General features: G+C 40.8%; 2 protein-coding genes across 10 annotated transcripts in view; one reads left to right on the top strand and one right to left on the bottom strand.

The window, feature by feature from the left end:
* The window catches only part of LOC130367933 (oocyte zinc finger protein XlCOF6-like), a 107,553-nt gene that overhangs the window by 40,413 nt on the left and 54,871 nt on the right, over window positions 1-12,269 (top strand). The window contains exon 2 of the mRNA XM_056570957.1: window positions 1,804-1,869. The gene's annotated coding sequence lies outside the window, so the exon portion shown is untranslated. The remainder of the gene's footprint in view (window positions 1-1,803; window positions 1,870-12,269) is intronic.
* LOC130367935 (zinc finger protein 251-like) overlaps window positions 1-12,269 on the bottom strand; it is a 49,279-nt gene that overhangs the window by 29,787 nt on the left and 7,223 nt on the right. For 7 of the 9 annotated variants that reach the window (XM_056570967.1, XM_056570968.1, XM_056570964.1 and 4 more), the window contains exons 3-5: window positions 8,281-8,407; window positions 5,863-5,931; window positions 3,220-3,600 (exon numbers count right to left, since the gene is read on the bottom strand). In XM_056570967.1, the coding sequence (XP_056426942.1) occupies window positions 3,220-3,600; window positions 5,863-5,931; window positions 8,281-8,407 (577 nt within the window). Of the gene's footprint in view, window positions 1-3,219; window positions 3,601-5,862; window positions 5,932-8,280; window positions 8,408-9,394; window positions 9,578-11,303; window positions 11,361-12,269 lie in introns of those variants that run through there. The other 2 variants (XM_056570970.1, XM_056570961.1) reach the window with 2 other exon arrangements.

Raw genomic sequence — 12,269 nt, 5'->3', positions numbered from 1 at the left:
ATGATGGCGCCCTCCCTTTCTCAATCTAGCTTTATTCACCATGTCCTCCAGCAGGCACATAGGTGCAGATAAGGGGCTGACTTGATTCAAGCTAAACCCCTTTAGGGAACGTTTTACTACTCACAGGAGGCTGCAGCAACGCACCACAAGATCTATAGAAACTACAGAACCTCCAGCTGTGCAGCACTAGGCAAAGAACAGACAAAGCAGGGTCAGAAGTCATCTATTAAACCAGTGTTTCCCAACCAGGGTTCCCCCAGATGTTGCAAAACTACAACTCCCAGCATGCCTGGACAGCCTTTGGCTGTCCAGGCATGCTGGGAGCTGTAGTTTTCCAACAGCTGGAGGCCCCCTGGTTGGGAAACACTGTATTTAAAGGTCTAGTTCGAGATATTTTGTTGTCTGGAGTATAATCTGTGGCCAGAAAAATGCCTTTAAACATTGCAGAAATCTTAAATGGTCACTGTCATTAAAAAATGTTTTGCTATTGCACTCCTTATGGTAAATAAAAAAATCTTTCTAATGTACTTTGTTTGAAAAAAAAATTAGGTTTTCTATGTTTTATTTGTGTATTAAAAAAGCTGCCACTAGGTGTTTCCCTGCTTGTCCAGAGCACATCTTTTACAAAGACTTTGGACTCCTGTTGGCCTGGCAGAAGACTGGGCTGAGAGGGGAGGGGGGTGCAGCCTTATCCAATCATAGCTCATTTCACACTGAACTGCTCTGGACTGTGTGTAGCAGAGTGAGGGTGGACGTTCTCCCCTGTATGGCTTCAGATGATGTCACGCCTGCTGGGGAACGCCCCTTCCCAGTCTGAATCTGAGACTGAGCAGAAAATACAAAGCAATATCAAGGTATAAAACTAAAAAATAATAAAAATAAAGGCAGGGGGTGGTTTATCATGATGGGGGCCGTGAACTGGGAGGATTATAACATTTAACAAGATCGTGAGAGGTACTCTTTAAGGGTATGTTCACACTGCGGAATCTCCGCTCGCGGAGATTCCGTCAGGCGTCAGCTGCCGAAGATACTTTGGCAGTAGGACCGCGGGGCACTGCGCCGTCACTATTGACAGCTATGCAGTACTCGCAGAATTCCACGAAAGAATGAACATGTTCTTTCTTTGCGCGGAAGATCCATTCACACAGATGATAATGTTCACAGCATGAAATTCTACTCGCGGAATTTCGCAGTGTGAACATACCCTAAGTGTTCAGGCCTACTTATAGCGAGACACTAACTTTTTTAAAGGGGAAGTCTTCCAAGAACAGTGGTCCCTCAAGTTATAATATTACTCCATTGTATGTTGAAACCACTGTATGTTGAGACCAGAACTCTATGGAAACCTGGTAATTGGTTCTGAAGCCCAAAATGTCATCCGAAAATAGGAAAAAGTGAGGATTAAAGAAAAATAAGTAGATAACTAATAGAAATAAAACAAATCCTTATATATAAAAGTAAGAAAGATCTGCTGGGAGCTGTAATCACTGTCTATGTAGAGGACAGGAGCTTCTTCAGGGTCCTGTACAGTACACAGTGTCCTAAAAAAGTAACATGGAGCCGCCCTCACCTGGTGTCCAAAGGAGCAGCTAACCTTGGCATAGGTAAATCGTACAGAACATGTAATACCTCCCTGTACTGTAGGGGGCGCAACCAGACACCAGTCAGTGCATACACTTCAGTAATACAGGGGTTTTACCAGTGAATGCCCATTCTGATTGGTCAATTCTTCTAACCACTGACACATTGTATTGTATGTTAAAGGATAAATATCATGTACTAAAACTTTTCCCCTATCCGCAGGACGCCCCCCTCTGTATATATCTACAGGAAAGCCATTCGGCTGTCTTCGATTCTCCTGCGCACAAGGTGGGCATAATAATGATAACATACTATTCAGCGTACCATGCCCTATTAGCCTATATCAACAATTTAGCATGACCTAATTCGGTGTTTCCCAACCAGGGTGCCTCCAGCTGTTGCAGACCTACAACTCCCAGCATGCTGAGAGTTGTAGTTTTGCAGCAACTGGTGGCACCCTGGTTGGGAAACATTGGTATAACCTGCTGATGGTTTCGTTTTACGTCAAAGGGGTTGACAAGGATAAAAAAAACAAAATGGAGATGCTTTTTAACTAAAAACAATGTCGTGCATGGGTGGTATCTGATATTGTAGCTTAGAACCATTGGCATGCTTAATACAAAACTGCAATACCAGACACAGTTCATGGATGAGTGTAGGACAGTTTTTTGGAGGGAAAAATAAAAGTAAATAGAGCCAAGCTGCAATACCACAGACAACCTGAGGACAGGAGTGGTGCTGTTTTGTTTTTCTATTCTTAGACAACCCATTTATTGCATTTTTAAGCAACTTTGAGTTTTTTGTGTGTCCTTTCATGTTTGACTAGCACAGAGCTGTAAGTGAAACTCTTCCCGCACTCTCCGCACGTGTACGGTCTCTCTCCTGTGTGAGTCCGCTGGTGTTTCATGAGGGAGGAAGCTTGTGTGAAACACTTTCTGCAGTCGGAACATGAAAATGGCTTCTCTCCGGTGTGAGTTCTCTCGTGATTCACAAGGGCCGAGGTCTGAGAAAAGCTTTTCCCGCATTTTCCACACGTGTATGGCTTTTCACCTGTGTGAGTGCGAACGTGTTTCACCAGTGCGGAGCTGTGAGAGAACGTCTTCCCGCAGTCCCTACACAGGTATGGCCGCTCCCCCGTGTGCGTCCTTTGGTGGTTAGCCAAGGCGGACTTGTCCATAAATGATTTAGGACAATGGCTGCAGGCATAAGGCTTTTCCCCTGAGTGTATTCTCAGATGTTTTAGAAGGCCAGAACTTTCCGTGAAGCTTTTGTCACATACATTGCAAGCATAGGGCCCCTGTCCAGTGTGGATCCGCTGATGGCGGACAAGGTGTGACCTCCGGATAAAACATTTTTCACAATAAGAACAGGAAAATGGCTTCTCCCCAGTGTGGGTCCTCAAGTGAGTGAGAAGATTGGAGCTCTGAGCAAACGCTTTACCACATTTGATGCACGTGTATGGCCGTTCGCCCGTGTGTGATCGCTGGTGTCTCACGAGGTGCAACTTACATGTAAACCTCTTGTCACAGTCCCCACAGGCATATGGCTTCTCACCAGTGTGGGTTCTTCTATGTATAACAAGCTGGGAGCTATCAACAAAACATTTTCCACATTTACCACAGAAATACGGCCTCTCGCCTGCATGGATTCTCCGGTGTCTTAATAGGTGTGAACTGCGGTTGAAGCATTTTCCGCAGTTTGTACATGTGTATTGTCTCTCAGTGAGGTGGGATTTACACACCACCACCCGTTCAGCCCCAATCAAGTTCTTTCCTAGGGACTGTCCACTGTGTGTCTGAACTAAAGGCCTATTACCATTACAGCAACTTTGGTCTATTACGTCTTGTCTCGTAGAGTCTTCTAAATGACAAATCGGCTGCTCAACTCCATTGCACGTTTGCTCTTGTAGTAGAAGTTCCTGCTTTCCGAACACAGATCCATTAACACGCCAATATCTAGTCGACACATCGGTCCCTGAAAAATAATCCTGTTCCTGTGTCACTGTAATGGGTTCCAGATCTGCAATACAAAAACAGCATATGCAACCATATGTTTTATGTACGCCATGGATGGTAAAGGTCTATGCAACATGGGTGGGATTAACATCTGGATTAATTGGAAGGACACACTCGGAAAAGATGGAACTAAGAAAGGAAGGTCTAGAAGAAAAGTGCACCGATAAGGAAAGAGAAGGAAGACCCTAACACAGGGACAAATGTCTACTTTAAAGGGGTACTCCGGCACTTAGACATTTTATCCCCTATCCAAAGGATAGGGGGATAAGATGCCTGATCGCTGGGGACCCCCGTGATCTTGCACGCCGCACCCCTTTAAAATCAGTCCCCAGAGCGTGCTTGCTCCGGGTCTGATTACTGTTGATCACTGGGCCGGAGCGTTGTGACGCCAAGGCTCCACCCCCCTCAATGCAAGCCTATGGGAGGGGGCGTGACAGCTGGGGATAAGATGTCTAAGCGCCGGAGTACCCCTTTAAGTGATCCTGGCCTAGGAGGCAGGGGATGTCAATTCTTTATTTAAGGTAGGTAGGCTTGGTGGCACAAATGGCGACCAGACACATTAGATAGAAAGAGGCTGAACAGCTGATTGTCTGATGACACAACAAGACACGTTTTAGTACCTACTTGCTATGACAGTTCTTCAAACTGGCCAAACATGCTCAGTGAGACCAGGCAAGGGATATCTGCTCTTCCTGGGGACGCACATTCTTTTCTAAAAGATTGTTTGTAGATGAAAGATCTTTCCTGAACAAAAGATTTTCCTACGACTGGTGAAAATTTTAAACACAGCCAGCTTCTAGTCAGCAGTTCTCACACCTAGACTTCCTTTCCCTTACTTCTCTGGCCAATTACAAGAGAGCACTTACTTGTAAGCCCTCCCTGCCATGCCATGACATAGTTAGTGCTGAAGAAAGTGCACTGGACTGAACAGGCTGACAACAGGCTGCAAATTACATTAAGGAGGCAGCACTGTGTACATAGTAAGAACACAAGTATTTACGCAGGGGATAGTTGATCAGAACTTTATAGTTGGTAAGAGATAAGAGGGAAGCCTTGATTTGCCTTTCAGGCAAGCTTGGACCCTCTGGATGCATTCACTCAGTCCAGGCTTTATCTCTTTGTATAGCAGTATCTTAGCCCAGCCTGAGTCCCTAACAACAGGCAATGGACAGCAGATTGCAGGCAAGTGAGACACCTAGTGGCCAGGACTGTGGGGCTTTTTTTTTGGCGTAAATTGAAGTTAACCACAAATGTTTTAGGATTCTCATAGGCTATCCAATGGAGGAAAGTGGCTTAAAATGACAGTGACAATATAACACTAATGAAAAACTGCAAAAAATGGAAGATAAAAGCAGAAATGGAGGAGTAAAATGATGAAAACATGATACAAAGACCTGTACTATTGTGTTTCCTTTAAATTTTAGTGAAAGCATGTGGAAATGCATTTCACTGTATTTATTAATGTTGTGCGTCAATGTTTAGCTTTTTCCAACCAATCCATCACTTTTTGCTTATTTTCTGAATTGTGGCCATGGTTTTTGTTTTTTCACAACACAAGTCATTTATGAAAATTTTCATCCTTTTTTGCCATCTTTTCAAGCTGTGATTCTTCACTTTCAACAGAGGTGAAAAACTTTGGTGCATTTCCAATGCGCCAAAGTTTAAAGACATGATGAATCCCATTTATACATATGATGGTAAATGAAATAAAATTCACAATGAAAATGAGAAAAAAAAGGGAGTCATAACATGAGGCCCAAATTGTCCAAAGTCAAGTTACCTACAAGACAAAGGGGTACTCCGGTGGAAATTTTTTTTTTTAATCATCTGGTGCCAGAAAGATTTGTAAAATTACTTCTATTTAAAAAAAAATAAAAATCTTAATCCTTCCAGTACTTATTAGCTGCTGAATACTACAGAGGAAATTATTTTCTGTTTGGAACACAGTGCTCTCTGCTGACATCTCTGTCCATTTTAAGAACTCTATAGAGTAGGAGAAAATCCCCATAGTAAACATATGCTGCTCTGGACAGTTCCTAAAATGGACAGAGATGTCAGCAGAGAGCCCTGTGATCGTGATGTCAGCAGAGAGCACTGTGTTCCAAACAGTAAAGAATTTTCTCTGTAGTATTTAGCAGCTAATAAGTACTGGAAGGATTAAGATTTTTTAATAGAAGTAATTTACAAATCTGTTTAACTTTCCGGCACCAGTTGATTAAAAAAAAAAAGTTTTCCACCGGAGTACCCCTTTAATATTCCCACTCACCTGCTGTGTGACTACGGTCTCGACATTTCTGTATTCTGGAGATGATTTCAGGTTTTTCATAGACAAAACCTGTAGAAGTAAATTGTAAAAAATAAGATGACAGGTAAAATTCCATCTGACAAACTTCGTAGGATGGAAAACTGACAAGTCATACAGGGATCTACACAGATTAGGGACATTTTTTTTAAAGGGGTTATCTAGGATTAGAAAAATATAGCTGCTTTTTTCCAAAGTTTTTATTTATTTATTTTTTTCTAACTACCTGGGATCCCAGCAATCAATACCTCTGACATGCTGCTAGGACATCAGAAGTCATCTGTTTCACCTGCACTAACTTGTCAGTACGGACAGGTAGTGCAGGTGACACTGATGACAACAATACTTACCTGGTCCCTTTCCATGCTCAGGTTCTTCTGCAGTCTTCTGCCATATCTTCTGTTCCGGGGACAACTTAGAGCTTGGGCGGAGCTTCATGACATCACCGCAAACAGCAGCATTGCTAGCAAACAGCAGCATTGACGTCATGAAACTCCGCCCATGCTTCAAGCCAGAACGGAAGATACAGAGGAAGATAGCGGGAGAATGGAAGCATGGAACAGGACCTGGTAAGTATGGTTGTCATCAGTGTCACCTGCACTACCTGTCTGTACCGACAAGATAGTGCAGGTGAAACTGATGACAGATTTCCTTTAAGGAGGTAGGTACTCTTTATCTTGTGTGGTATATCGGGATGAAATCTAGAAACATTTAGAAAGTGTGTGGAATGGAGGTGGCAAAATCTGATACCAGACTCCTATACTATGAAGAAAGGGTTGGGGTAGTTGCACTGAGGACCTCAGTAAGTAAGAACAGTAAGTATCCAAAGCAAAATACAAAATGTTTAAAGTGTACCCAGTGGTCACCACTACTGATCAGCTAGTTATCCCGTATCCTAGATAGGGGATTGCTTTTGGTAATTTGAATGCCCCTTTTACAGCTCCAGTACCCAAATCAAAGAATGTGTCCAAAAAATGTTATAATATAACTATGTACAATTAAGAATTGCTTAGACATGTAAAAAGTTATATGAGCTTTTTAGTGAATGGATGTTTTCATTTTCTTTAAATTAAAGGGGTACTCCCCTGCTAGACATCTTATCCCCTATCCAAATGATGAGGATAAGATGTCTAATCTCGGAGGTCCTGCTGTTGGTGCCCCCCGCAACCTCCCGCAGCACCGGGCATTCTGAACAAACGCCGGGTTCCTGCGGCAGTGATCGTGACGTCACGGCCACGCCCCTTGTGATGTGAAGTCATGCCACGACCCCTCCATTCATATCTGGGAGGGGGCGTGTCGGTCAACCCACTCCCTCCCATAGACATGAACGGAGGGGGTGTAGCGTGACGTCATGAGGGGCGTGGCAGTGATTTCACGATCATGCCCTCCGGCTCCGAGCGTTCTGAACAAAATGTAGCACCGGCACCGGAGTACCCCTTTAAGGGGGTACTCCACTGGAAAAAATTTTTTATTTTTTTTTAACTCAACTGGGGCCACAATGTTAAACAGATTTGTAAATAAAAAAATCTTAATCCTTCCAGTATTTATAATAATCTTGTGGACAGGTAATGGTGTCCACTACCTAGTATATACAACTCCCAAAGAACATACGAATAATAATAGGGGGGAGAAAAAAATTGAAGTGCTAATAAAACATAGCTTTTAATATATAGGTTAAAACACACTGATTAAACAAAGTGATGTATAGATAAGTGACAGGGCAAAAATGTCAGCCCTGTAACTAATACTAATTTATCAGCTGCTGTTTGATCCACAGGAAGTTCTTTTCTTTTTGAATTTCTTTTCTGTCTGACCACAGTGCTCTCTGCTGACACATCTGACCATGTCAGGAACTTTTCTATGGGGATTTGCTCCTACTCCTAAAATGGACAGAGGTGTCAACAGAAAGCAGTGGTCGGACAGAAAGGAAATTCAAAAAGAAAATAATTTCCTCTGGAGCATACAGCAGCTGATAAGTACTGGAATAATTAAGATTTTTTAATAGAAGTTATTTACAAATCTGTTTAACATTTTGGCACCAGTTGATATAAAAAAATATATATTTTCCAGTGGAGTACCCCTTTAACTATTATTTCTTTGTATTTAGCTTTGTTTTCTTCCAATAAGCAGTGTGAAGATACCCCCATCATTAAAGTGCAGAAGTCATAGTGCTGGGTAAATGCTCTGTTGCAGTTCAGTTCGCTGCACAGCAAGTGGAAGGGGCGCCACTGTGCATGTGTATCATACACACACAAGAACAAAAAGGTATAATGTTGGGGCTTCAGTGGATGAAAAGTATAGATTCATGTATTTAATACTCCAGAATAAAACTGGATGGATAATGCTGCAAAATAAAATCCTATTCTCACCGTAGTTCCTTACCCATAGAGAAGAGGTTGTAGTAATTCTCCAGCATGACGTCCATATACAGCAGCCTCTCCATTATGCCCAATGTCCCCCACTCCCCTGCTGAGAAGTACACCGCCACATCCTCAAACCTGATCGGAACCTGAGATATACAGAAGAAGAAACCAATAAAATAGTAACAATTTCTATGCCCTGGTAACAAAGCAAAAATGTGAAAATACTAATGAGAGAGAAAGAAAAGTGCAAATATTAAAGGGGTTATCCAGGGAAAAACTTTTTTTTTATATATCAACTGGCTCTAGAAAGTTAAACAGATTTGTAAATGACTTCTATTAAAAAAAAAAAAATCTTCATCCTTTCAGTACTTCTGAGCTTCTGAAGTTGAGTTGTTCTTTTCTGTCTAAGTGCTCTCTGATGACACGTGTCTCGGGAACCGCCCAGTTTAGAAGCAAATCCCCATAGCAAACCTCTTCTACTCTGTGCAGTTCCCGAGACAAGCAGAGATGTCAGCAGAGAGCACTGTTGCCAGACAGAAAACAACAACTCAACTTCAGCAGCTGATAATTATTGAAAGGATTAAGATTTTTTAATAGAAGTCATTTACAGATCTGTTTAACTTTGTGGAGCCAGTTGATATATAAAAAAAAAGTTTTTCCCTGGATAACCCCTTTAATATTTGCACTTTTCTTTCTCTCTCATTAGTATTTTCACATTTTTTGCTTTGTTACCAGGGCATAGAAATTGGAGAGAGAGACAGAGAAAGTTTTTCCATATGGGAAAAGCGTATACGTTTTTACTTTGCACATGCGCATTTGAATCCTAAAGTCCCCACCCAAGACCCCTCCCATTAAAAATGGACAACATTTTCAAAAACGTATGTATTTTTTTTTTTTATAAAAACTGACGGAACTGTATGCACTTTTAAAAACAATATACTGTTTAAACACGCATACGGTTTACTTTTTCCCATACTGTTCCATCCGTTTTTTTGCCATACGGTTTTCTTTAGAAAAACAGATTGAAAACAGTATGGTGAAAACGTGATGTGAACCCAGCCTCACATGGATCACACTAACTGCTTATGCATATGTCTTCATATCCCTGAACCATTTGTACATGTACTTCATACCTGCTGTGGTTCATTGTTGTCGCGTAACCTTAATTTGCCTTGAGATTGTTGTTTGTTTACTAATGTAGACCTTCGCATTTTCTGCTGAATGCTTGTTTTCTTTTTTGTATTCTGTTGAAAAACTTAAAGGGGTACTCCGGTGGAAAATATTTATTTATTTATTTTTTGAAATCAAATGATGCCAGAAAGTTGAACAGATTTGTAAATGACTTCTATTAAAAAAAATCTTTACCCTTCCAGTACTTTTTAGCAGCTGTATGCTACAGAAGAAGTTCTTTTCTTTTTGATTTCCTTTTTTGTCTTGTCCACAGTGCTCTCTGCTGACAACTCTGTCCGTGTCAAGAACTGTCCAGAGCAGCATAGGTTTGCTATGCGGATTTTTTCCTGCTCTGGACAGTTCCTGATATGGGCATCAGGTGTCAGCAGAGAGCTGAAATCACAAAAAAAGAAATTCAAAAAGAATTTCCTCTGTCGCATAGAGCTGCTAAAAAGTACTGGAAGGGTAAAGATTTTTTAATAGAAGTTATGTACAAATCTGTTTAACTTTCTGGCACGAGTTGATTTAAAAAAAAAAAAAAAATACGTTTTCCACCGGAGTACACCTTTAATAAAATCTTACTTTGAAAAAAAAAAAAGGGAATAGAAAAAAACTGAGCTAATTTCTTTTTAAAAAAACAGCACCACTATCCTCGGGTTGTGTGTGGTATTGGACCTCAGTCCCACTGAAGTAAATGAAGCCAAGCTGTAATACCACACACAACCTGAGGACAGATGTGGTGCTGTTTTTGGAAGAAATTAGCTCTTTTTTTTTTCTATTCATGGATAACACCTAGTTGAAACAAACCTGGTGGGAAAAATGAGGTTAGGTTTAAAGGGGTACTCCGGTGAAAACCTTTTTTCTTTTAAATCAACTGGTGGCAGAAAGTTTAACATATTTGTAAATTACTTCTATTAAAAAAATCTTAATCCTTCCAGTACTTATTAGCTGCTGAATACTACAGAGGAAATTCCTTTCTTTTTGGAACACTGATGACATCACCAGCACAGTGCTCTCTGCTGACATCTCTGTCCATTTTAGCAACCATGCATAGCAGATGTATGCTAAGGGCAGCATGGTGGCTCAGTGGTTAGCACTGCTGCCTTGCAGTGCTGGGGACTTGGGTTCAAATCCCACTAAGGACAACAATAAGTAAAGTGTTATTATTATTATAATAACGTCAGCAGAGAGAACTGTGGTCGTGATGTCATCAGAGAGCATTCCATAAAGAAAAGAATTTCCTCTGTAGTATTCAGCAGCTAATAAGTACAGGAAGGATTAAGATTTTTTAATAGAAGTAATTTACAAATATGTTTAACTTTCTGCCACCAGTTGATTTAAAAGAAAAAAGGTTTTCACCGGAGTACCCCTTTAACTCTGCAAATGGTTCATGTTGCCTATCTAACCATGTGATTTCCATGAACAAATGGGAAGATTTATCAATACCAAGTCATCAAGGGGTAAAATGGCCAGAACTGGAGGTAACTGTCACTGACAGAGAGGGTCAGCTGCTGACAGTAGGTAGCGTCTGGATCCTGATTGCATATCCACCCTACACGTCTGATGTCGCCAACTTGTTGTTGGACACTAGAAGAACACCGCCTATACAGAAATAGCACTGCCACCCGTATAGGATTACATCCTAAAAAAGTCTCAAGAAAAGTGGGTGGAGGGGGGTAAACACTGTGGTCCGAGCTGCAGAGACGCAGATCCTACGCCCGTTAATAGCGGCGAGTTTTAAATAAACTAATATTCATTCAAAAAGTTATAATTTTTTGCAAAAAACAGGAAAATAAAAAAACCTATATAAATCAGATATCATTGCAATCATATGGACCTACAGAAAAAGATAATGTTATTTTATTTATTTACTTATCTTCTTTTGGCTGTAGATTTTGTGGTAAAATGGGATGCCATTACAAAGTACAACTGGTGGTGCAAAAAAAATAAAAAATTAGCTCTAATATGGGTCAGTGGGTGGAATATAGAAAGCTGTCTGGCTACTAAAAGGCGAGAAGAAAAAAAATGAACGTTCAAAAAAAAAAAATAAATAAATAAAAAGAAGGAAAATAAAATAAATCGCTGTGTCCTTGAATGGTTAAAGGGGAATTCCAGGCAAAAACTTTTTTTTTTTTTTTTTTTATATATATCAACTGGCTCCGGAAAGTTAAACAGATTTGTAAATTACTTCTATTAAAAAATCTTAATCCTTCCAATAGTTATTAGCTTCTGAAGTTGAGTTGCTGTTTTCTGTCTAACTGCTTTCTGATGACTCACATCCCGGGAGCTGTGGGGATATTTTCCCATCATGCACAGCTCCCGGGACGTGACATCATCATTGAGCAGTTAGACAGAAAACTTCAGAAGCTAATAACTATTGGAAGGATTAAGATTTTTTAATAGAAGTAATTTACAAATCTGTTTAACTTTCCGGAGCCAGTTGATATATAAAAAAAAAAAGTTTTTTGCCTGGAATACCCCTTTAAGAATAGAAAATACTACTAACATAACATCTCTGCTTGCTGCCAGCGAATACAGATGTGTTATTTACATCCATGGGCTGTATGTACTGTCCTGACACAGCTGCAGTGTCATCACTGTAGAGCAAACTGTGGACCTCCAGCTGTTGCAGAACTACAACTCCCATCATGTTGGACTATATAGTAGTATATGGTATAGGTCAGTGTTTCCCAACCAGGGGTGCCTCCAGCTGTTGCAAAACTACAACTCCCAGCATGTTGGACTATATAGTAGTATCTTGAATAGGTCAATGTTTCCCAACCAGGGGTGCCTCCAGCTGTTGCAAAACTACAACTCCCAGCATGTTGGACTATATAG

The sequence above is a fragment of the Hyla sarda genome, chromosome 4, assembly GCF_029499605.1.
Source record: "Hyla sarda isolate aHylSar1 chromosome 4, aHylSar1.hap1, whole genome shotgun sequence".
Taxonomy (NCBI): domain Eukaryota; kingdom Metazoa; phylum Chordata; class Amphibia; order Anura; family Hylidae; genus Hyla; species Hyla sarda.
The sequence above is the reverse complement of the archived record's forward strand: the minus strand, read 5'-3'. Positions and strand labels throughout refer to the sequence as shown.